This window comes from Crocodylus porosus, unplaced genomic scaffold (assembly GCF_001723895.1).
Source record: "Crocodylus porosus isolate Cpor-Errol unplaced genomic scaffold, CroPor_comp1, whole genome shotgun sequence".
Lineage (NCBI taxonomy): Eukaryota > Metazoa > Chordata > Crocodylia > Crocodylidae > Crocodylus > Crocodylus porosus.
This window is the reverse complement of record NW_017728948.1, coordinates 21,574,838-21,601,724: the sequence shown is the minus strand read 5'-3', so window position 1 is coordinate 21,601,724 and position 26,887 is coordinate 21,574,838. Positions and strand designations below refer to the sequence as shown.

At 43.8% G+C, this 26,887-nt stretch overlaps 1 protein-coding gene across 4 annotated transcripts in view; it reads right to left on the bottom strand.

Moving 5' to 3' along the window:
• PPP2R2C (protein phosphatase 2 regulatory subunit Bgamma) overlaps nucleotides 1-26,887 on the bottom strand; it is a 350,473-nt gene that overhangs the window by 242,238 nt on the left and 81,348 nt on the right. For 3 of the 4 annotated variants that reach the window (XM_019553341.1, XM_019553338.1, XM_019553340.1), the window contains exon 1: nucleotides 17,148-17,682. The exons of the other annotated variant lie outside the window; for it this stretch is intronic. In XM_019553341.1, the coding sequence (XP_019408886.1) occupies nucleotides 17,148-17,217 (70 nt within the window). In that variant the 5' untranslated portion in view covers nucleotides 17,218-17,682. Of the gene's footprint in view, nucleotides 1-17,147; nucleotides 17,683-26,887 lie in introns of those variants that run through there. 4 annotated transcript variants of the gene reach the window in all.

The following is a 26,887-nucleotide window of genomic DNA, read 5'->3' as shown; positions in this document are numbered from 1 at the left end:
GCACACACACATATTTATCAGCCAAATTATCAGCTGCATTGGGCCAATTTCCAATACAGGCAATTTTCTTTATATTGGTACCAATCTGATATCAGACCGATATATCGGTGCACCCCTACTAGTCGGAGCTACACAATTCCCTCTACTGGTCTGGGCTCAGAGGATGAGTTATGGCATCTAATATCTAGGGGTATCTATACACGTGTTCTAGGGTGGAAGGGTAGGGGGCATTTTAATTAGAGAGGCTTCAGAACCTCTAATTAACTTTAGCTGCTCTAATTTGAAATGCTGCAGCATCATGTGTACTCAGTACCCCCATGTTTCAAAATGGCTGCAGAGGCGCTTTAACTAAAGTTCGTTCAACGACTTTTAAAGTGGCGCCATTTTGAAAAGCACGGACGCTGAATACATGCGAGTGGGGCACCCCAGAGCGTTCTAACTAGAACACTCCAGCACACTGAATTCATTGAGTCTGCTCCGAAGCAATCTAATTAGGACACATCAGAGCATGTATACAGGCACCCTAGAGGAGCTACTCTGAACTTAGTGAACATTTAGACCAGTGGTGCTCAACCCTTTGGTGCTGCAGGCCAGAAGAGTAGCACAGAACTAGTATGTGGGCTGGACTGGCATCTGTGCACCAGGATCTGGCCCCACACTGCCCCCGAGTACGAGGATCAGGCCCTGGGGTCCTGTGTCACTCCCATGTGGCCCCAAATGCCAGGATCAGGCCCTGCATGCCAAGACTGGGCCTTGCAGGACCATCTCCACATACAAGGATTTGGCCTGTGTGCCAGGATTGGGACATAGGGAACCCCACCACCCTATGCACCAGGACTGGGCCCTGCATACCAGGATTGGGTCCAGGGGTCCTGTATTGCCCCCTGCAGGGCTGCACTCTCTGGACCACACAGTTTCACACAAGTCTGGAAATCTGGTAGCAGGAGAGCAGTGCTGCTGCTCCCTTGACTCCAAATTTTCAGACCCTTGGGATCCCCACAGGCTAGATGATGCAGCACCAGGAGTCAGATCTGGCTTGTAGGTTGTTTGAACACCCCTAATTTAGACATGTCTTATCATCCTTAAAAGACCATGCATTTGAATGCTATTCCAGTCTGTTCAGAACACCGCAGTCTGACGCATGCACATGCCACTACCATGAACTTCTAAGATGCTGGTTCATGCAGGCTCACATCGCTTTCTACAGTTTTTTACATGCACAAGTCTGAGTGAAGGTTGCTAGATTACAAATCAATGCTAACCCCAAAAGCCAAAGAAAAACATCATTCAGCTCTCCTCTGTGATCCACTCATCTATTCCTGTTTGTCTCGTAGCTTCAGCTATTTTCATTCCATACATTTTCACTCACTTCCTGAACAACCAGACTGCTACCCCTTAAATTATAATGAATTATAATTGAATTTTCATGATACATATCTGTATTAGCATTGTTTTTACAAACTGCCTCATGCATGGTTTTATATTGGAGTGTGAATTGATTACGTGTCAGACTGCAGAGTAAGATGGCACTTTGCAAATGGTGACAGAGTAATCCTGAATGCTGTGGGAAAAAAAAAAACAATCACCAGTTAAGATGATGAGCCATGCTTTTAAATGCAGCTCTGAACCTGGTATTGTTTTTGTATGTAGAAATCACAGGACTCAAATCGATATACAGCTTAGCTTGATAGCACTCAACTGAGGTTGTTGTATAATCTCAAAACTTTCAGAAATGTCCTGCGTCCTGTTTCTGTGGCTTGTAGAACATGCACATGCAAGTGTACGTAGTTTGGAATTTGTGGAAACTGTGATGCTTTAGCAAGAGCAACTGAAAAAAGAGTTTCAACATTTATTGCATTTCAGAAAGGGAACATTTTTAACTGTTACCTCTGCAAATTTAATAAATCTTTCACTACAGAAAATTACAGGAGGGTAATTATTCTCAAGAATTACAGTGCCAACCCTGGAGACTGGATTCAATCATTAAACTGTGAAATGGAAGATTTTAGTCCCATTTTAAGTGGAAATCTTTAGTGAAACCTGTACTCCAAGGCCTCCTTTGGAACACACAATTTGTTATTTACTTTGTAGAATCCAAATTGCTAAATTCCCCCAATTTATATAAACTTCTCAGTTTTCAGTGGATGAAACATTTATCTTCTGTACATTTACACTCAACAATGAAAAATAAATCCCTGTTCAAACTATCTGCCATAACAGCAACCATCTATGAATTTATTAATAAAGTTCAGACATAAAAGCCTCTTGAAATCATGTCCAGTTTTACCATTATACCCACTGGTTAGATGCACCCAGAATACTTACCACAAATATCTCTGTGAAGAAATGTAGTGTATTTGATCCACAATACATGGATCATAAAAAGAAACCTTACAAAGTGGCCCTGACAACGAATTTTAACGTCACCATTTTAATGTCACGTTCGATTTTTTTTTTTTGTCTTATAATGCCAGCTGAAATATCAACACATTTTATGGTGTGTGCTTACCAGCACAGCATGACTGAAAACCATGTCCATAAGCAGACAAGAGGACAGGTTTGACCCCTGAGGGACAGTGCTGCCAATGGGAGCATCATCCTCCAAAGGAGAGCAGGTGGGGAGCTTCCACTTCTGCTATTCTAATGAAGTTTCAGACTTCAGGCAAGACTCTCAGAAAAAGCTGCCCCCAAGAGTGCTGAATCAGCAATACCTTTTTTACCAAACAGACCTACTTTACCAAACACAGCATCAGCAACTGAAGCCTCCACACTGGCACAGTGCTGGGAAAATGTACAAAGAGCTCCAGGTGGTTGTTGTGCAGAAGTCAGATATGATGTTCCTTAGGGAAGCCACTCAAGGGTGTCCCCATAAGACTCTGGTGTGTCCCTGTCAGTAATCTCATAGCACACTTTAACATAATTCAGTACCCAAAGGCCAGTCTCTGTACTGAAATCACTAAGCCTTTGGATTTTTCAGAGAAGGACACAGAGGAATACATTTCTGAAACTCTTAGCTTTTTGAAGTGGAAGGACAATTTTTTTCTACATCTATCATGTGCAATGAGACCTCAGCTCTTGAGGAGCAAGGCTTTGAGGAAAACATTGGCACATTGATTTTTCAACTGCAACAGAATTCAGTCAAAACCTCAAGCAGAAAACCTACGGTCCACAAAAAGACCATGGGACCTTGCTCAAGCAAGAGCTCCTATCAGAGGTGATGCCAATGAGTACCTCATATGTTTGCCCTTATGCTTGCTGGGTACTGCTGAAGTAGGCCTTACGGAACTAGAAATCAATGCTGAAATATTGCTGAGCATGATCTGGATCTACTTGGTGCATTACATTTGAAAAAAGGGGGAACAAGGAAATGATAAAACAGGAACCCAGGGACAGAGATCACTCTGGAGCCACTCCTGGATCTGCAACTCTGCAAAGGTTTTCTCAAGCACATAAAAGTCAATGGCCTCCTCAACAGGAAAATGGCACCCTCCGCTGGCTAGCATTTCTCAGGAATATGCGACTCCCCTAAACAAAACAGACATTTAAACACAAACTTTCATTGCAGCCATTACACTTCCATAACATGGATGTCACTTAAAACCTGGGGTGTGAGAGAAGCCATGATAACAGATAAAATGGTGAATAAAAGGTACTTCAAAGATTAAAAATGAAATTTTATAAAAATGTCTTACAAGATGCTGAAGGGAGGCCATTTTTACAAAAAAAAAAGAAAAGAAGGATACAAAAATGTATTATGGGAAGAGGCCAAGCAGATTTATGGGGCTGGAGGCCAACTTCATGCTGAGTAGACTGGAAAAAGAGTGTTGTCACAAGATGGCTAAAAGGAACTGAAGAGTAAGAAGAGCATGCTACCCTTTATGCCCCCAGCATGGTGCAAAAGGATAGGTGAGGCATGCACATGCCATCTGGGTAGTACTAGGGCAAAAATGTCCTGAAGCTCAAGTGTCTGCAAGCACATGTACGCTCCAGAGCAAGAAGGTACATATGGCCACATACTTGAATATAACTACAGATCTTGCTCTCTTATATCAATTACACAAAGGAGGACCAGAGATACAGACAAAAGAAAAATCTATAATTCATCGGTTCACTTCGTTTTAGAAAGGTCCCGGAGGAAGCCAGCCTAAAGAGCTGTTTGGAGGAATGTTTGATCCCAACTGTAAGTGTTCAAACTTTGCCTGCTTCAGCTCTCACACACACACACTCACCCAGAGTGTTGGCTCAGCTGTGCTATTGAGTTGTACAAAATTGGTAGGATCACCCTGACAATGACTTGAGGCAAGGAGCAGATCTGAGGCTTACAAAGATACCATTTCTCTAGTTACTTTATTGAAAACGAGTTAGAGAAGGATACATTTTTGGCTTATGTTTTAATGTAGTCTTTGCTATGGCAATGAGTTTTGCTTGATTAAGGTCTGAAGGGTCAGGCCTTTCATAGTACTCTTTACTCTTGGTAATAATCCATGGACTTATGGTTAAACAGAAAATGTACATGCTTCATCCTGATGGAGAAGACTGTTTTCATTATTTTATATTTGGAAGAGACAACTTTGGGTGCTTGAGAAAATTATACTTTTTGCCTGGGTTTGTTTTGATCTGAACGAGATGCATGGGTGAGCAACACTGACTGCCCTGCAGTGTCACCTCCTACATTTCCTGCAACTACACTCCTACTTCTGAGAAACATCTCTTCTCCAGTAATTTTTGCAAGGTACACAGTAAAAAAAATACTCAAATTCTTCATGTGTGAATTCTGTTTTAGGCATACCAAAAATGAGAGACACTGACAGGGAAAGGGCAGAGTACTGAGAACACAAAGCAAAGTTCACCATGTGTTTTTTATTTGGGACAGGGGTGTTAGAAATATGGGAGAGGGGTGCTTAACTTGTCTGTGGAGGGGAAAGTGGGCAGAGTAACAATCATGTTGAGGCTGAAGATCCATAGGGAAATCAGGTTCCAATACCTGCAGTTCCCAGATCATCTGTAAGGCAGGAAGGGGAGTCAAACTAATCCATAATCAAATAAGAACATAGTCCTTCCTGTGCATCCTTAAAGACTGGTATATCTATCTGGAAGTGTCCCTGGGCACATTGGGTGTATCCAGACGAGCACGCGCAGGCATTTCTCCAGGAACAGCTAGCAGCAGCACATATTTGGACAACTAACAGTGCCCCTGCGTGCATGCTTTGGTATGCAGCAAGTTGCCCAAGTGGGATTGGGGGGGGGGAGGGCCAGCACCTGGGTCTTACCTGGGCTCCTGGGGGTCTCCAAGGGCTCCAACAGTGGCGAACCAGGTGTGCAGAACGTGGCTGGCAGCCAGAGCATAGCTCTGGCTGGCAGGGTCCAGTTTTGGGTGGCTCATACTGCTGTCATGTACGTCACCCCGCTTTTTTTTTGGCACACTTCTTTGATATTGAGATTGCCTGGTATCTATATTTGGCTCTGCACTGCCAAATCACATGCACAGGGTGTGTTTTGTAGTGCCTCAAAAGCCTTTAAGGTGCAGCAAAACACATATGCGTGCTCCTGTGGACACGGCCATTGTGTCTGCCTCTCTGACTTTTGAGGGGACATAACCTATCTCATGAATTTAATGAGAAATCCATTCATTTTGACAGGAGTTTTCTACATTCAACAGATGTCTTACAGATCCATTGCTCTGTCTTGTCCATAGAACTCGTGGAGCTCCAGTCACACAGTATCAGCACGTATGAACTTCCAGAGACTCAGAGGGGAAAAAATAGCACACAACAGAGACACCACTCTCCACCTTTTTCTGCCTTTCCTTCCCTCTTCTGTGCTCAGAAGCTCTACCCCAGCCACAGAACAACAGCAAACCACGGTGAATAAAACTAGTGTTTGAGCAACCTCCATTTTTCCTATCATGCAACAATAATTACTTTATAGCCATTCATTCTCTTAACAAGTCAGGAGAGGCTTATAAGAACTTTGGAAAATGTAACTTTTACAGTAACCCAAATCCTTTCAAACTTAACAGACTTGGAGGTCAGATTCACTGGATAAATGGTTTAAAAACATAATGCCGCAACTTAGAGGCCAGCTTACTGTTAAAGGGTTCTCTCTTTATTTACTTGAAATATAATACACAATTAAAACCTTAAGTTAATGATTAACAGCTGAGTGATTTATTAAGCAGATACGTAACCAAGCAATCTATTTTTAAAAAATTGAACTCTGTTGAACTTCATTTTAGAACACCTCGGCCAGCGCTCAATGAACTGAGGCTGTCACTAATGAACTCAGCATAACTGTAGGTGTGCACAAATCGGATCTGTGTAAACAGTATCAGTAGAGTATACAGTTATAAACTACTTTGATTGGCTAAGCCATGTGAGCTGCAAAAGGTACTGTACGCTGAAAGAATTACAATGGCATCAGTTGGTTCGATGAAGATTTAAGGTGAGATGCAGCTAGAGGATATGACAACAACTGAAACTTCCTGTTCTTTGCTTACTTAGTAGTAATCAGCTAGGTATTTAGTCACACAAATATAGTGCCACATTAAACACACAGTTGTTTCAATCTGTACTTACTGATACAAATAAATTGAGAAGTAAAAAAGAGAAGGCAGCGCAATATTTAACAATACAGATCCCAAATCTGTCATATTAATAATTCACAAAAGCCACTGCACTGCATGACATGTATTATGCTCAAGGAGTTCATTAAGGAATCTGGTCCCTTGATGTACATTTTCATTAACTAAATTTGCTGTAGTTACACTAGCCAAAATGATAACCTATTGTCTAGAATTCAGGAAGCAGATGGACAATAACTTATCAGCATCAAAACAGAACAGAACTATCAATATTTTAAAATATACTGAACTCTGTTTGTCTGTTTGTCAGATTGTATAATAGATTACCCAACTCTAACCTGGGAATAACAGTACAGAGAAATGTTCATTAGTGTAGAAGCATTTAAAGTCACAGCATTTCCCAAATATACCCAATTTTCCATAAAATACAAGATGCTCAATTTAGGAAGGTCCCAAATAGCTGGAAATCCCAATGCATTTAAGACAAAACCATTTCTCATTTAAAAACGTAAGTCTCCATGACAACTCTGCTCTAATTTTCAGACATACAAATCACTTTACATGTTATCATTTTCCAGCCAAAAATGGTTGAACTGATCTTAGTAAATACCTCATCTTAGCTTAGCATAAATTCTCTGTTCAAATCCTTATTAAAAGCAGAAGAATTAAACTGTGGGAGAGAACTCAAAGATCCGGAAACAGTAATGCAATGCAAGCAGTCATGATGGATTATCTTTTTATAGCTATAATAAAGATACTTGGTTCTTTTTCTATTATAAAATATTCAGTATTATTTTATCATGTTTCACATCTTAAATTTATGTAAGATCCACATCTAGAATACTCAAAATTTGTCATTTAAGTATATGATACATTACTAAAAATATATTAAGGCTTATGGCCTGTATAGAAAAAATATAATGCAAGGTATGTTTTCTTTTGTATTATAGTGCATATACTAAATAAACTGCTTAGGTGGTGTGAATCATGGTAACTGCTCTCCTGAACTGTAGGTTTCAAACAGAAATCTACAATGCTTCCACAGGTCAATATTTTATACCCATGCTTTATCTTACACAAACAGTGCAATGTTGATCTCTTGATTTACAAGATCCACCATAAAGTACGTTTTATACGTTTTTTTAGAAAATTACTGTAAAAACAAGTGTCTCTTGTGTCAATGACTGATCTGTTGGCAATTCTGACAAGAGGAAAGAACTTCCTATGCACGCACCTGAATTATTCTGTTTATTCTACAATTTGCTGTTGTGGCACCAGAATAGCTTGCTCATTCTGTGTGTGATAATCTAAGGCTGGACAGTTTTGCTCCTTTGTTCATGTCCTTCACTGCTCCTTTGTCTCCACAGCGTTATGCCAACTAAAAACTGTTTTGCAGGAAGTAGTTATGTAGAAAGCTAACTTCAAATACAGTTACAAAAGACAGAAGCATTTGCCACTTCCTTAAAAAACTTCAGGTCTGAGAAGGAGCATCTCTGCGAGCTAGGGATCTCAGCAATCCCATTTTAATGTAATTAGCCTGTGTACACCGCACAGTTATGTACACCTTTACAAAGTGAAAGACATAGGATATGGCATTGTGATGTAACAATGCTTTGCACCAAATTTTCACTGTTGTCAATGAAAAAACAACATCAATAGCTTTGGCAAATCATTCTCAGCATTTGAGAAGGGGGTCATCAACTCCACAGATAAGTGACTAGAGCGATAGCCACCAATATTTCACAGAACAGTGTAGTTTGAAGTGTTCTCTGGTGAACATCAAACGGCCCATTGTTAAACTAAGCCCTTGGATAAAAACAAGTTTTTGAAGAACACAACAGTAAACTGATACTGAACTGTCATTCCTCTAGAGCAGTGGTCTCCAAAGTGGGATGCACAAGACAAACCATTGGGGTGTGGGAAGAAAATATTAGAACTTCTATTTATATTTATTTTTTTTCTAAAAAAATAAGGAAGAAATTAAGCTTTACTAATATTTAATATACGGATTGACACTGGTGCCCTAACTCTGTCCGTATGTCAGATGGTCACGTGTCACGTACGGTACGTGAGTAGTACATGTATATGATTTATAAATAAATAAATATACATATATTGGGGTGCGTGCTCAAAAATTTTTTACTTATAGGGATGTGCAATCAAAAAAGTTTGGAGATCACTACTCTAGAAGAAGGACAATAGGAACTAAAGTGAGGAATCTCCCAATTCCCAATCAAAAATAAGGGAAACCCCCATTCTAATTCTGGCTTTCCCATCAACTCACTCCATACCTTTGGGCAGGTCCTAAATTCTCTTCTTTTATCTTTTCCTCACCAAAAAAGGAAATGATAACATTTATCGTTTTTTTACACAGGACTTTGAACAGAGAGACACTACTGTACAAGTGGTGAGTTTTACTAATATATAACAATTCACTTTGTGTCTCGTCTGAATACTGTTCAACTCTTCCTGTAGGAAAGGATTACAAGATCCACTGTACTATGTGGGTTGAATAAATTTGCTTATCCAAAATATTCAGGATCATCCAAAACAGTCATTTGATTTGATTTATGGAGGAAAGATGGCATAACTATGACATAATTATGTTTAGATGGCATAAATATGCATACCTATGGCATAATAACTATGTTTTGTTTAATTAGGCATTCTGGGATAAGAAAGATATTTTTAAAGATTTACCTTTACTCATACCTGACTTGAATAAAAAAAGACTTGAATACAAAAATAAAATTTAAGTTATTGTCATGAGAATTAGCAAGACTCCTCAGAGTTATTTTTTTAAAAGCATTTATTATCATGAATTTTGGAAGGGGTATAGGCCATCAATCTTCCTCCAGGGAGAATTACTGCTTGCATCTTCTTCAAATAAAGCTGGTGCTAGTCACTTTTCAAAGACAGATAAATGAACTAAATGTGCACTGGATCTGATTCATCAAAGCAGTGGTGCTCACCCTTGGCCCACAGACTAGATACAACCCCTGGTGTCATGTCATCCTACCCACAGAGCCCCCCAAAACTGTGTGAGGAACCCCACAGGCTGTGACACTATGGACTACACTGAGCATGGAGGGCAGTGCAGAACCCAATCCCAGCACACAGGCCTGGGCAGAGGTGGCACGGGGCCCCCCGAAGTCCAATCCCAGCACATGGAACCAGGTGGGCTGGCACAGGGCCCCAGGGCCCAGTCCTGGCACACAGGTCCAATCTGGTCAACGGACCGACCCCTGCCCTTCACCCGGCCCGCTGGACCAAAAAGTCAATCCCAGCTTTCCTTCGTACTCCTACATAAGCAGACGACTCCGTGGTGGGTTAGCACTTCTTCATACAAAGGTCTTTTACGTTTTAGGATCTTTACTAATCACCAGTTTACACATATACTTGTTGTTGGCAAGAGAAGATGGACACCTTTCTCTGACTTAGCTTAAGCAAGGAAAGGTATTGATAACTTTAGTTTAAAAAAGGCATCCTGCTTTTTGTATCTCATGCTTTCAGTTTTCTCTGGAAAATTTTAAAAACCAGCACTGTATTCCCAACGTGTGCAGGCATTTTATGAAAATGATATTTTCATTCCATATACTAAATACAGTATTTGTTTTAATGGTTATAAATATGGCTCAATATTCTATTTTATAATATTACAGTAATTCTTATTGCACCTCAGATACTGTCCTACATTTAACATGATTACCTTTTGTTCCATTTGACTATATAAAAAGTAAACGTAAAGAGCCAGCTCTATCCTCAGTTCCATCTTTTCAGCTCCATTGACTTCATCTGTGCTTAGAAGGACATAACCAAGGTAAGAACCTGCCTCTCTGCAAAAAATGCACTATGAACAACCTCTTCTCAGTTATTTTTACTGGCCAGATCTACAAGAAGAGAGGGAATCTGTGAAACTATCATTCCTGATTTAGTGGCAAACATGAACAACTGCTCAGGCCATGTCCCCTCCCCTTAGAACCTACCTACATAAAGACTGAAAAATGGTTTCTCCAAGTGCTTTGAGATAACAGTTTAGAAACAGGAGTTTTAAACGTTCATTAAATCAGAAGGCAAATAAGAATCCCAAGATAAAAAATAAAACTCTGTGTTTAAGTTGATGCAGGACTTGGCACACTGACATTTTGAACACTTGGGCTTCTCAATGCCACCAACTTCCGACGTTTTCCAAAAACACAGTTCTCCATATCAGCTTTCACAGAGATGCTACAAACGTTCTCCTTCCACAACTGCCAGATGATTTTATCAGCTCTGTGGTGATTTTTCCCCCTTATTTTCTCTTATTACTCTATGGAACACAGAGCTGCCAAAAGTATAGCTTGTTCGAGCATTTTTTCTACTGCATTCCTTTCCCCATAAATCCCTCTCTGCCAGGAAAAAAACCAGAATGTATAACAAGTCACAATTCTAACTGTTTTCCTTTTCTTTCATCCATCTGGCTCCCAATTCAGCTACTTGCATAAGCATATGCCCAAATGTAAGCATTAGGCTCATCTCATGGTTTCTACTGGAACTATTGTATTGATCAAACTCACTTTAAGCAAATGATGATCTCAGCAGGGTTAGAGGGATCATTAACATGCTTAATAGCATACAGTATATTTAAATACTTTGCTACATTAAGACTACCCCTTCTTTCTTCCTTCCTTTCTGATCTTTTCTAGATGCCTCCTTAGCACTTTCTCTTCTTTTTTTTATTTCCTTGTGCCAGCTCCTTATATTTTATTGTTAACTAACTTTATTTTTTTGTGCTACAGTCATAGTTAATGTTCTATTTTAGCACCATCCTAGGAAAACAGAAGGATATTCCCTGTCCTCAGCTAGGGACAGAAGTTGCACATAAACTAGTTTAAGTGATCTGAAACTAGTTTAAACCTGTAATAGAACTTAAGTTCAGTGAACATAAACCAGTTTCAAAAAGTCTGAAACTGGTTTAAGATACGCCTGGTTGAAAGTAGTATCATACTTAACTGATTTGGGTCAAATCAGTTGATGCAACTTCTGTCCCAGACCCCTTTCTAGTTTAAGTTAAACCAGAGACCCCCAGCATGCATTTCAGCCCTGGGCTGTGCTGGGCTGGGCTGGGTTGTCTGCTCCAGACAGCAGAGCTGGCCCCACCCCTTTGCTTGCTAGCCAGAGCAGGGGCGTGGCATGGCCAGACACTGGCCCACATGGCCTCAGGGCAAAAGGAGCAAGGAAGAAATTTATTCCCTCCTTCCTCCTTCTCCCACTGGGAGACTGCAGCTAGGGTCTGTCTGGGTGGGGTATAGCAGCCCCTGTCAGACCCCCTCCATTCACAGCCTGAAGCAAACAGACAGAGAGAGAAGGATTTAAATCTCCCCCTCCATGTCCTGTCCCACCAGCAGCCCAGGTCTGCCATTCCCCTGCTTCCCACTCCAGTGACAGGGGAGGAAGCATGCCCAGAGTCAGCCAGCATGGCCCCGCCATCCACCTGACTCACCCGGGGCTGGGGCTGGGGCTGTGGGGCTGAGCTGGGCCTGCCTGCGGGTGCTGCACAGTGGATGTGGAGGTACCAGCCCGGGCTGGGCCATGGGGGCCGGGCCCTTCCCAGCGGGCTGCAGGTCAGACAAGGGCCATGGGGGCTGCGCGGCCAGATTGGTCCCAGCTCCCCATGCCCAGGCCAGGCAGGGCTGTCATGGAGCTGCAGCAGCAACTGCAGCTCTGTGACAGCCCAGTATGGCGACACGGGCAGAGGCGGGCCGGGCAGCAGGCTGCCTGGGAGGTGCTGGTGGGCCCCGAGCCTGGCAGCCGCCTGCCACAGCTGCCGCCATGCCCCTGGTCCTGTGCAGCACCCGGCAGCTGCAGCCGCACCACCTGCTGCCGGCTGGCATGGGCCGGGCAGCCTGTTCTGCCCCCCTTGCCTCTAGCTGCCACTGTCACTGCCGTGGCCACTGCTGCTTCCACCTCTGCCGCACCACTCTGGGTGGGCGAAAGAGAAGCTTCAGCCCGGCGGTTGCTGCCCAGCTCATGGAGCTCCAGCTGCCTTCCACCCGCAGGGTCTGTTCATCGCACTGGGAGGGCAGAGAGGATGGAAGGCAGCTGGAGCCAGAGTGACATGTGCTGGGCGGAAGCTGCGGGGCTGAAGCTCCCCCGACCCCGAGCAGTGCTGCACAGGGCGGCAGGAGCAGGAGCCGCATCTGGAGGTGAGGGGAACAGAACAGCCCAGCCAGCTCACAGCTTGCAATTCTTGTGAGCGCCGGGTGCTGCACAGCACAGGGGCGCAGCAGCAGCTGCAGCAAGCAGCTTCCAGGCTTGGGGCCCACTGGTGCCTCCAAGTCACCCAGGCAGCCCGCTACCCAGCCTGTCCCCACGTGTGCTGCTGGGCCAGGCTGTCACAGAGCCACAGCCTCTGCTGTGGCTTCGTGACAGTCCCACCTGGTCTGGGAGCAATCTGGCCATGCAGCCTCCATGGCCCCAACCCAAGGCACAGCTGGGAAGGGCCCTCCGTGTCTGCTCTCAGCAGCACCCGCAGCCCAACTCAGCTCAGCTCCACAGCCAGAGCCACAGCCCCAGCCGCAGCCCCAGGTGGGTAGGAGGGCCATGCTGGCCGGCTCTGGCCAGCCCTCCCACTACCCATGCAGAAGCAGGGGGGACCCGGCAGGGATCCTGTGCCTACATAGAGACTGGGGAGTTTAATCCCTGCATCCCCTTAGCCTGAGGCACTGACCTGGCCAGTGTCTGGCCTTGGGGACAAACCTGGCAAGGGCTGCTTCCCCCCTCCCCCTCCAGGGATGCCCAGCAGCTGCTGCTGAAGGGAAGGGAGGGCTCGCTCTACTGCGCCCCAGCTTCTAGCCAGAGCCACCGCAGGCATGTGACTGCATTCCCAGAATCAAAAGAGAATGTCTATTCACTTGCAAATTAGTTCAATCTATACAGGTTAAACTAACCTGCAAAGATTGAATCAATTGAGGCTCCAGCTTTTTGAACGCCTGTCCCTAGCCCGAAAGCACTCAACATTTGCCCCTCACTCATTCCTTCCCTCCTGGAGCCTCACCATTTCTCTATTTCAGAAAATGGCATTCTTCTTCCTATTCAAGCTGTCTTTGTATATATTGGCACTAATCTACTGCCCCTTATTCCTTTCCATGTTATACCATCTCTTCTCTTTGCATCATTATTCTCTGCTTTACACTGTTCTATAGGCACTATGTTTACAGCACATTTTCTCAGTGGCTAGGAAAGAATTCTGTGCTTAAAATGAACTCCCTGCAGTTCCCACAGTGCAAGATAAAAAAGCAGAGATTATACTGAAAAAAAAAAACATAGTTCACTAATTCAATTCACCTTCAGAATTTCTAAAACACATCACTTATTAAAGGTGACAACTTTGCAAAAAATATGTTGCCGTCACTATCTGAATCTGTGTGGTTTTTAAACCATTTACAGTATGAACTATTTTTAGAAGCAAAACTGAACAAATGGGCCAAATTCAAACTTGTCCCAGTTTCAATAACTTTACCCAAAACCTGAATGAACCATGTTAGGATCAAAACCAAAGATACAGATATAAAAGAACCCCAACCAAACCCAATAAGCTGCTCTTAAGATATAAAAAATGGCCCAATTTCTAAAAACAAGGGCAATTCATTGTTTGGACAGAAAACTTCAAAGGAATGAAATAACATACTTGTATAAATCAAGGCACTTCAAAAATTATGTAGGAATTAAAAGGTAGACAAAATAAAGGACCAAATCCTATTGGCTTTACTCATTCAAGTGGTTCCATTGAAATCAACTGGTCTGCTAGCATAAGTGAAGTGAACCAGATTTGTCTCATCATCATAACATACAGTATAAATTTGGGTGTAACCTGGTCATTTACCTTTGCACCAATACTGTTATTCATCACTGAAATAGGGAAGGAAGTCAAACATTATTACAGATAACTACTGATGTCCTCTTGAGTGCAGCGGCCTTCTTTTCTCCAGAGAAAATAGATGGAAAAGTGCATACAAAGGTCAGAACGGCTTCCTTGTCGAAAACAAATGTAGTCTGCTGCATGGGGCAGCATGCATAGAAAAGAACATTTGAAGAAGTCCCTTAAAACAATTTTAAATGTCTAAAGTATAAGAGAGAAAAATGAAGTTAGCTGTGAACTCAAAGCAATCAGTGTTTTTCAAATCTTCTCAGTAAAATGCCAAGAATAATTTTCTTTGTTTTGAAACTAGTAAAACTTAAAACCTCTGTTTCAGTCTATTTTAGTGTCAGAGGGTGAATAATAAAACAGTTGTACTAATACCAGGCCAGAGAGCCAAAACTGAATTTGTTTTATTATAAAATAGTATTATTTGCCAAAAAATATAATCAGGGCAAATTATATTTTTCTGTCTCAGTAGTCTGTATTAGCCAACTCGTGCTTACACCTGGCATACAGTAGGAAAAAATGGGACAAGTTCTGTCCCACTGAAAGCTTTATGAAGGAAAAAGTTGTAAGCTTATTTCAGTGAGGAAGAACTTTAACTATAAAAAACCCAACAACAATATAAACATCTGTGTATCTTTTAAGCCGAATTACATCAGTGACATATTAGAAATAGTAGTGTTTAAAGGAGTGGAAAACTGAAGGTGTCCCCGGGGTGTGATAGGTTTCACAAAAAAAGAAAAGCTCATTCCCTGCTTAATACAAGTAATCAGTGATCTGTGAGATGTGGAAGAGGTGAACAGCTGCACTGAAGCTGACCATTTCGTCCTTTCTCCCTAAAATAGGTGAAATGAGGAAGAGCCCCCAAAGCAACACTTTACTATATAAAATATCCTGTTTCACCTGTCAAAGCCACACACAACAGTGCATTTTAAGCAGGACTTTTGGTAACATGATTTCTCATAAGGAAAAGCTGACTTTTCTATTCAGAGTCTTTTCTGGCCTGATTTGGGTCAGTCAGTCCCCATGCAGCGCCCATGGAAGAGTATCAGTAGCTTCTGCTCTGAATATCACGTGAAGCTGAAGTGTGCTCCAGCCAACGAGTGAGTCAGCAGTGCACACAGCGATGCTGACTCAACATCACTGTACAATTTCTAAAATCCTCACTTATTGCAGCATGCAATTTCAAGTACAATGTTTTACTAAAGCCAAAAGAGATCATTTCTTTATGTAAAAACCTGGTAGGCATTTGCAGAGTCACCATTTTAACAAAAGGCTCCCATAGTACCACACATATGCATCACAACCTCAGCATGCAGTATACTGCAGTAGTCATGCAGCACATCTTTGCAGTCCTTGGCATGACATTTAAGACATAAAGTTTCTTTGGATGTTATTTCAAGTAATTATACCCCAAGATAAAGGAAAGAAAACAGACAACAGATTGCAGACAATCAAAACATGAACCAAAAAAATGGACAAAAACAAGAACCAGAAAGCAAAGAATACCTTAGAGGCAAGATTACCAAATGATTATACTGACCAATGGCATTGCTTATAGATAGCAAGCATAGTATTTGCAATTTCCCTTCTGAAAAAAAATCAGCTTTGCATGCCTAGTGCAGCTAAATAAGCCTGCTGTTTCTTGCTTCCTAAAAAAATTCAAATCATCAATAATCAACTGATCAAATTTCAGGATGCAGCAGGAGAACGTTAGGTGGCTGAACACTGATCAAATGACGACACAATCTGGAGATTCAGGCTCAAGCCGCATTGGTTGACCCTGATGTTGTATGTTCATATTATGTAAGACGACATTTAAAATACTGCTTCTATCATTTCCTGCTTGGAAAATACTGCACTGTTAATACTAAACATACATGGTTGGGAATCAGCCACACACAAAACATTTCTTCTGTTCATTCAGTCTTAGGATGACCTATTTTTAAACCAACTTTTCAACAATAAAGCACAGAGTTCTTCAGTCCCCAGACCAGTTACATTTACATGGCTGACAGGTAAGTTCTCTTAATGTAAAACATGTGTCACCTGCCAGGACCTCCTTTTTTATATAACAAGCCACCAGCCATTTAAAGACTCAATCTGCAGGTCTAATTCCCTTTCCCCTTATCCCTTCCAGGTCTTTAGAGGATGGGAGGAAGCCACTGCAGTTTTCCAAAGATCATGCATACATATTCCTTCTAGGTTTTACTGTCCTCCAGGGAACAACCAACTCAGCAATTTCTGTGATGATCAGGCTGCTATTATTGCCAAAATGAGATGCATAACCTTCCTTACACCAGCAAAACAGTTAACTTTACACATTACAGCTCCTAGCTGAAAGCAGCCCCGTCTTTCATCTTTTTTAAAACCATCCTCGCCTCTGATCTGTTGCAGTGCATCTCGGAGGCAAGTCAAGCTAGGTGCTGCACACCTCGCTAGCACACCCTGATCCCAACGCAATCCCTTCTCCAGCCCAGGCAGTTCAGCACATTGTGGCAGTGTGACAAAATACACCTGGGTGCCAGCAAATCCAAACGGGCTCTGCTTCTGTTACACAGGAAAATTTATTTCCTTACACATCCCAACATGACAGCGCATTCCTTGCAGAGCCCGGGCAGCCAGGCAAAGAGCAGAAGAGAACAAACACAATGTTCATGTTACCTTCAGTCACATAGTTGTGGTCTCGCAGAAAGCTGTGGTTAATTTTCCGTGTGTCCGTGTCCTCGCCCATTGACAGCAGGATTACTCAGCATGCCTATCCGCAGTGGACTGATAGCATCAGCAGAGGTCGTCACAAGAGCACCATCCATGCTGCCACTGCCTAGCAGAGGCGGGGAACACACCGGGCTACTGAGCACAGCATCGTGAGAGCTGGTGATGCAGCACAGATTTGGGAAGTGAATAGAGAACAGTAATAAAGAAAAGAAAGAAAAAGAAAGGAGGAAAATTGCTCCAATAAATTAATGATGGGGGGGGGGGGGAGCCACAGCAGGGGACCTGTGTAAAGAGAAGAAAGGCACTTCTCCTGCAGGTAAAGAATAACCCAATTGTTTAGTCAGGTACTCCTTAAACAAGCTCCCATGCAGAGTCTGCTCCAAGGGCTCGCTGCGGAGGAATCTCGCTGCCTGGAAGAAAGTGGCAATCAGCGGACTGCAGCAAAAGCTGCCTGGTGAAGCTCTGTGGTCGCTGTTGCTGCTACTGCTGTCATATGCCTCTGCTGCATCAGAGCAGGCCCCTCCCAGTCAGCCTCTCTGCCCAACCACGCAAGATCTGCATGTAGTAAAGTGAAAAATGAGACTGCAGGTAATTATTTGAGCTCTTCTGCTGGCAAGGTGGGCACCAGAAGATTTAAGGGAGGAGAGAGGAAAAAAAACTTCAGGCTGCTTAACTTAAATGGGTTTGCATTGACACACATTCCACAGTAGCATGGAGCTACAATTTGGTGCTGGTCAATACTGTCATAAGGAGCAAAAGCAACAGTCGTTCAATGTCAGTTTGAATGAGCACTAATGAAACTGCCCAAAAGCTGCCTGTGAAAAGGACCGGTTAGGAAATGAGGAGATCTTAAGAATATATTAGAGCACAGCCTTTACTTGCTCTAGTTCTGTAGCTAAAAAGGCAAATTAGGACATATAAAGGAATAAGCAGCAAGAAGAGAGAAAAAAAATCTCAGGTTTCACAGCAGACAGACTGAACCAGCAGGGGAAGGTAGATACAAGCTGTGCTTGCAGGTTATATATAGGGTGGGAGTTCCTTACTATTTTTGTTCACTGCATTATCCCCCACCCCAAGGAAGGAATGTAGAGCATGAGCCCCTTGGGAAGCCAAGGAAAGAAAAATATATTCCTCTGCACTGTAAAATGAAGGTTGCCCTTTTGCCAAAACCTTTCAAGGAAATGCAGATTTAAAGGTCTATGCTACTAAACTCTTCTAATGGAACGGGCCAGTGTGGTTCCCTAGCTTTGGGGAAAATTTTGCCATTTCTCCAAACTAAGACCTAAACTGTACTAGTGTTTGCTTTAAAAAGAGGGTGATTTTTTTTAAGTAATGAAAGCACTCTGTGCATCAATATTAAGCCACCACTGGGGTAAGAAAAGGAAATATTGGTCAGTAAGCAATTAAGGGAGAAAAGAACTATCTTGCATTTTATACACTGAATTTAAATTTGAGCCATCTGAGTTTAGTTTCCAGCACCTGACACTGACAACTTGTGTGGCAATTGGGTGTGTTATGCAGTATCTCCAGATCTCAGCTCCTTTTTTGAAAATGAATGTAATACTATGGTTATTAAAGATAAATTCAGTAAGGTGTGTAACATGCTCAATTTTACCTGAACGCTACATAAGCAAACAGAAAGTGTAATACTATGTATGACACCAGAATTGCTACAGTAGACAATATTAATCATCACTTTCTAGGGATTCCAGTGTTAAGTAAATGAAATTTAGACAGATACTTCACCTTTTTCATTGATTAAACAGGGGCACAGCAGAACCAAATATTACAATCAGCCAACCAGCCAGGCTGAGCAAACATTTAACCTTCACGCATAGATTGGGGAGCAAGAGAATGCTTCCCTGCAAGGTGGAAGAAATTTGCGACTTGGATCTTAGCTATCCACGATAGCTATATAGAATATTTTTCACTTTTTACTAGATAAACTAAGCTTCAAAGTGGGCATGCCTGAAATATTATTTCTGTATTTAAAATATCTTTAATAAATACCATGCTACACAAATATTTTTAACTTGACCCCAGAACCAGATATTCACATGGTTAAAAGTACTAGGGTTGTGACAGTCTACATCAGTGACTGATCTTGGGGGGGTGGGGGCTGAGCGAGTGCATGCATGCCCCCATGTGCCTCCCTCAGCCCAGCAGTTCTGTCCGTGGGGCAGGGAAGGGGTAGAGGCCCAGGGGACAGGTCCAGTGGGGCTCAAGGCACAAAGCCCAGCCCGCAGCGGGAGCTGCCTTCACTGCACACAGATGGGAGGAGGTATGTGCCCCCCCCCCCAAAATGTGGGGCAGCGCCAGTGGCTGCAGCTCTGAGGTAGGTAGCAGGGCCGAAGCAGGGGCAGGCCCTGTACAACTGCTATGGGACAGGGGACGGAGCCACAAGCAGCAATTCCTGGGGGTGCAGGGCGGGAAAGTATGCAGCCCAGAAGGGCATGGGGAGCATGTGCCCCTGGATTTGCCCAGAGGGTGGGGTGGACAGGCTGTTCCCGCCAAGCTGCTCCAAATTAGGCTGTGCTCAGGCCAGGCAGCGGCAGCAGTGCTGCAAGTGAGGCAACGGAGGGGGGCCCCAACCCCCACTTCCAGTGCTGCAGCCGCACACTGCAAGTGCAGCATGGGCCAGACCCAGCGGGAACAGCCACAACTGTTGATACCATCTCCTACAGCATTCTTGTGAGGAAGTATGAGTTGAATGAATGAACTGTAAGGTGGATAGAAACCTAGCTGGATTGTCAGGTTCAGTGAGTAGTAATCAATGGCTCAATGTCTAGTTGGCAGCTGGTACCAAGAGGAGTGCCCTAGGAGTCGGTCCTAGGGCCAGTTTTGTTCAATGTCTTCATCAATGGTCTGGAAGATGGGATGGAGTGCACCCTCAGCAAGTTGGAGATGACACCAAGCTGAAGGGCATAGTAGATGCACTTGAGTGTAGGGCTAGGATTCAGAGTGACCTAGACAAATTGGAGGATGGGGCCAAAAAAAAAAGTCATGAAGTTCAACAAGAACAAGTGCAAAGTCCTGAATTTAGGACGGAACAATCTCATGTACCAGTACAGTACTGGGGACTGACTGGCTGGGCAGCAGCTCTGCAGAAAAGGACCTGGGGGATACAGTGGATAATAAGCTGGATATGAATCACCAATGTGTCCTTGTTGCCAAGAAGGCTAACAACATACTGGGATGCATTAGTGGGAGCATTAGCACCAGATTGAGGGAAGTAATTATTTCGCTCTATTCTGCACTGGTGAAGCCACATCTGGAGTAGTGTTTAGTTTTGGGCCCCCGCTATAGAAAGGACATGGGCAAGTTGAAGAGAGTCCAGCAGAGGGCAATGAAGATGTTTTGAGGGCTGGGGCACATGACTTCTGAGGAGAAGCTAAGGGAACTGGCTTATTTATCCTTCATAAGAGAAGACAGGGAGGGGATTTAACCGCAGCCTCTAACTACCTGAAGGGTGGTTTGAAAGAGAATGGAACTAGGCTGTTTTCAGTGGTGCCAGATGACAGACCAAAGAGTAATGGTCTCAGGTTGCAGCAAGGGAGGTTTTAGTTGGATATTAGGAAAAACTCTCTCACTAGGAGGGTGGTAAAGCACTGGAACGGGCTACCTAGAGGGGTGATGGAATCTCCTTCCTTGGAGTTTTCTAAGGCTTGACAAAGCCCTGGCTGGACTGATCTAGTTGAGGATGGTGCTGCTTTGAGCAGGGGGGTGGACTAGGGGGGTGACCTCCTGACGTCCCTTCCATCCCTAATTTTCTATGATTCCCAGAGTGGAATACATGCCCGCAATTAGGTGCCTACACTCCCTCTGCAGTGCACTGGGCTTGGGAAACAGCTCTAGGCTGTGGGTGAGAGCAGGAGGCAGCCAGTGGCAGCAGGCTGATACTGAAGAAGAAATGCTAGCAAATAAACTAGGCATACAAGGTTCTTTAGGGAAAGATATCAAATTTACCCAAAGAACATTATCTGCCTATGACCTTAGATCAACATGGCTACAACCTACACCCCTGCAGCAAATACACTAGGCACAACTGCTTCAACAGTTACCAATCAGTTCAAAACCAACAGTTTCAAGCCCTGTCCTTAACAGGCACTCCAGTACAGAGATGCAAGGCTAACTGTTTTAATGCAACCCTCTCATGCTGCCCTTTCCTGCAAGCTGCTTCGCTGTAGCTCCTGCTGTGGTAATGTGAAGGTAATGTGTGTAACAGCAGGTGGAACCAGGGGGCAGTCTGCAGAGCAATCTGTTCATTTGGATTGCAACTCCCAGGAACCCACAGGGGCAGGGGGGAGGTAAGGAAAAAAAGAAGTTTGAGGCTGGAATAAGGGGAAGAGAGAGCAGACTGTATGTGAAGCCTGGTCAGCCCTACACAGAGGAGTGTGCAGTGGGGTTGGAGACCTCAGCCAAGGCTGTGGATTGAAGAAGCTGGACTCAGACTTGGGGGCCACTGCAGTTTGAGTGCTCTAGAGACTAAAGGCTTGGCTGGGGACACCTCTAGAGGCAGGGGGAGAGGGGAAATTAAGGTGCTGAATGAAATTAAGGTCTAAATGAAATTTAAACAGATACTTCACCTTTTTCATTGATTAAACAGGGGCACGGCAGAACCAGATATTACAATCAGCCAATCAGACTGCAGCTGCCCCCAAGTCTGAGTCAAGCTGCTTCAATTCACAGCCCTGGCTGAGGTCTCCAACCCCACTGCCCACTCCCCTGCGTAGGGCTGACCAGGCTCCACGCACACTCCGCTCTCTCTTCCCCTTATTCCAGCCTCAAACTTTTTCTTTTTTCCCTTGCTCCCCCTACCGCCCCAGGCCCTGTGGGTTTCTGGGAGTTCCATGTGTGTCACCCCCACCCTGCAGGGGGTGGGGGGGCGTTCTATGTGGGCAAGATGGCCCCTGTTGCTCTGGCCATGGGCTCAGCATCTGGCAAGCTGGGGTCAGTATCTGGGCAAAATATGTAAAACCTTCTGGCCTAAAACAGAAGGTCCTCCAGGAAGATAAGCAAGAGAGAAGCTGGACTGTGGCAGTCCCTAATTGAACAAGGCTTGGGTGATCTCACACCACTCACTAAGGGTCACTCTCTCTTTCTCCTGGGGGTGCTGAGAGCTGCACAGCTGAAGACAAAGCCAGAAAACCTGCTCCCTTTGAGCTCTTTTCCATTTTTCTGCCCAGCAAAGCTGGGATTGGGACTAGGAATTTTGGGGTGCATTAATGCTGATGAAAACCACAGTTAACCCCTCAGAGCTGCCAGGTAAAAGTGGAATTGGTGCTGTACCATGTCTCCAGGAGCAACGGAGCCCCTTGCAACGCAGAAGGACCCCCGCCCTCAAGCAGCTCCCTGCGGCAGTGAACCGGAGCAGTATGGGCCCCCTCTCCAGCCCATTGCTGATGGGCAGGTATGGGGAGTCCCAAGTCCCAGACTGCCTGGGTCTGAGTGAAGGCTCCCCCAAGAGGGTGCCACCTATAGGCTTTGCTTTTAGTAATGGTGTTTTTAAATTACATTTAATGTTTTCTTTTTTTTCTGTGTAATAAATGTGGGTGTTTGCATTTATACGGTTTGCAAGGACGGGGTTTTGTTTATGCGAGGCACCCTAGTAATTCATTTAGCATTTCCCAGGTGGCCTAGGTGGGAGCTTGAGCCAACATAAAATATATTTAGCATCTCAGAATTGAACCTGGCCCTTGTTACTGCTGACCAATGCCTGGCAGATGAGTTACATATGTTACCACAGTGTTGATTTTTCTTTACCTTTTACCTGTTCCTTCCCTTTGGTTCTTTGGCTTGTGACCCTAACCCCTATGATTTTCTGTATAAAAGCAGAAACTTTCCCTTGCTTCTTGTGCCAGTTTCTGGGGCTGCAGGTTGGCACAGTGGTTACTGCTGACTTTCTTCTAGCAATGAGATTTATCTCAGTCCATCTCTCCGCCTTCCAGTCTAAAGCTGCTTGTCCCTCCACTGCCAGCCTGCAGACCCAGTCCTACTCCTGCACACACCCCTTCCACACACACCCATCTCTTCTCCGACTTCACCGTACCACCTCCTTGTCCTGTGCATTGGGAACTATGGATCGCTCAACCGGCTGGCTGTTGAATGGGATCCCAGTGCCTGGGGCATCACCAGTGTCTTCCTGGTGTGAGGGCTGAGGTGGGCTAGACCAGTGTTTTCCAACCAGTGTGCCATGCCACAAAAGCATGCCATCATAAATGAACACGTGTGCCGTGGAATTTTGCCATGGCAATGAGCTACAATAGGTATCAGGATGGGGAATGCCTTAACAGGTGTGCTGTGGAAAAATGTTATTAATGTAAGCATGCCTTGGGCTGGAAGAGGTTGGGAAACACTGAGACAGAAAATTGTGGGGGCTCCGCTAAACAAAGGTGGGACACGGGCCCCGCAGGCTGGCCCATGCCAGGAGCACCGCACCTCTGTGGGCAGAAGCGGTGCAGCCACAGCTGTGTGGGGCAGGCAGCAGCAGCTCAGGGGCAGGCAGGGGGCTTGGACGGGGTGATGCTGGAAGGGGAGGCTACAGGGAGGCTAAGGTGAATTTTGGGGTGGCTATAGTCCTTCCCCTAACACTGACCCTGCCAGTGCCCTTTACCAGCTATCTTCTTACCCTGCTGAGGGAGTGAAAGAAAGGGACCTAGTGACAAACCAACAGGCAAGCGGGATACCCATGCCTAGGATCCAATAAACATCAGATGTTAAGTCTACTTCTAGCACAGTCCTGTGCTATCATCAAAGGGCAGTCACTTAATTTCTCTCCCTTTGTTTCTTTAACTTGTTATAGTGCTCCTTTTTCCTGTTTGCTACATGTGTTTCTAGTTTGTAAGGCTCTTTAAAGATGAAAGGTAAAAATAGGAATAATATAGGCCCAGTTATAATTCTGAATTTTCTCTATATTTGTAAGAAGCTAACACATCATAAATGTTGGATGACAATATTAGTTACAGCTCATGGAGGAGCTGTCAGATCCTATAAATATAACAAAATAGAAATTATACCTATAATTCATTTAAAATCAGAATTTACATGCTGCAAACTGATTTTATATCAAAGACTCAAACTTTTTGAGAGAGCTGGTGTACTTCTTTCCATATTAGTTCGCATTCATTCTTGCATTTGTTGTTTTGCAAGCAAAATGAGTGGGGATAAAACCCTGGCTCCACTAAAAATCAGTGGCAAAAATCCATGGACATTTCCATAGATTTCACAGATATTAAGGCTGGAAGGGACCTCAAAGATCATCAAGTCCAGCCCCCTGCCCCAGGGGCAGGAAGTCAACTGGGGTAAAACGATCCCAGCAAGATAAACATCCAAACGTTTCTTGAAAGAGTCCACAGTAGGTGCCTGCACCACTTCTGGAGGGAGTCTTTTCCAGGTCTTGAGGGCTTGGACAGTAAAGAAATTTTTTCATATGCCCAGCCTAAAAAAGTCTTGTAGGAGTTTATGACCGTTGGTCCTTGTTTTCCCTTGAGGCACTCTGGTGAACAGACATTCTCCCAGATCCTGATGTGCACCCCTTATAAGCAGCCACCAGGTCCCCCCTGAGCCTGCGCTTTTTCAGGCTGAAGAGTCCCATGGCTCTCAGCCTTTCTTCATAAGGCCTATTCTCTTGCCCCCTGATCATGCATGTGGCTCTCCTCTGGACTCTCTCAAGCTTCTCGACATCCTTCTTGAATTGTGGAGACCAGAATTGGATGCAGTACTCCAGCTGCGGCCTCACCAAGGCCGAGTACAGCGGGAGGATGACACCCTGAGATTTACTTGAGAAGCATCTATAGATGCAAGCCAAAGTCTAGTTTGCTTTACCAACTGCGACATCATATTGGTGGCTCATGTTCATCTTGTGTTCAATCATGACCGCCAAGTCTCTTTCAGCAGTGGTGCTAGCAAGCGTAGCACTGCCGAGCCTATACGTATGCTGCGGGTTTTTTTCCCTGAGGTGGTGTACCTTACATTTATCGGTATTGAATATTATCAGGTTTGTGTCTGCCCACTTACTAAGTTTATCCAAGTCAGCCTGAATCACTAGCCTGTCCTCAGGTGTGGACACTAAAAATTTTGTGGACGTTTCACACTGAAAACTTGTGAAAGGTTTCCTAATTTCATATTAGGAGGGAGAAACTAACTAACTAACTATTGCAATGGACATTCAAGATTACACCTCAGTGGTCCAACCTCTGTAGCTTGCACAGCTTAAAAACAAAGAAGACCCCCACCCCTTACCATCACCACCGCCATCCTGATCGCACACTGAAATTAATGAGGTGTTTGCCATTGCCCATCATATAGTCAGGATTTCACTTTAGGTGTACAATTCAGTCTCCTGCTTGTGCAGTTGTGTGTTCAAAACAGGTGTCCTACGGTATCTGTGAAGTACCCTGATTGAGCTTCCTTACACAGCACAAGAATATAAATAAAGGATCCATATCCACAACAGAATATACCCACAAGAAGAATATAAATAACGGATCCATATCCACAACATCCTCAAGCATACTGGAAACCAAAGAATACAAAGGACAAACTTATTCTATGTAAATATGGAATAGTGAAAAATAGCTAAAATTATTTTTTCATAGTCCAAAAATCAGCACAAAAGCAAGATGAAAGTTCTTATTTAAGACTTGGAAATCACTCTATTTGTAATCTGGAAATCACTCTATTTGTAATCGCCTCTGAACTCCTGTGACTCAGTCATGACTTCTACAGTTTACAAGAAGAACTTTTGTATCCTGTCCTTACAGTTAGGAGTTGGGAGACTAATGTGAGCCATCAGCAGGGTTTAAAATTTCTATATTACTGTACCATAATGGGTCCCCTTGCATTTCAGGTGCATTTTAGTTAGATTAAAGATCTTTCAGTTCTCACTCAGAGTTAAGCAAGTCTTTTTTGTAAGTTACGAAGAAAATGACCCCAGTCTGGAAGTAATTTATGTGTCTCCACTCACCACTTCAATTTGAGTAGTTTGCATCCATCATACTTTGATCAGTTAAGGTTAAGCAGAAGGAGCAGTTATTGGAATCAGGGATCAGATTCCATGCTGCCTTTAAGTGAAAGTGTGCCAGGGGGAGGAGCACAAGGAATTAATGAGGCATACTGCTTAATAAAGTAGGCAGATGCCTTAGCACCCAACCAGACAATCAGTAGTCAAGTTTTGGTGGGTTTTTTTATAGGGATCATGAAACAAGAGCATTTGGAAGGAAAGTAAGCAAGTAGGTGTTCAGATGTTTAGGGAAAGCTCTAAGGAGTATGGGAGAAAGCATGAAGGTGCTTATTTGAAAATCTAGTAAATGGGCAATAGAGGCTAATCTCATATAACAACTGAAGGCAGGAGTCAATATGTCAATGGAGAATGAGTGATGTCAGGGAGCAATAGTCCAAAAAGGGACATAGAGATGGGTAACGTGGTTGAAGCAATAGGCTAGGGAAGTGATCTTTTCAGCAGTATTGTGAATAAATATTAAGCAGTCAAAATTGCATTCATAAAGGCCTGAAAAAGCATGTGACAATAATTGAGACGTAAGAGGATGAGATTTGTTGGCATGGATGAACAAGAAAAGCCTTACCTTAGAGATGTTATGCAGAAAGAATAAGCAAGACTGAGACATAGTTTAGATCTGAGAACCTAAAAAGGGGTTCAAGTCAAAGCTGACAGCTATATTACAGGC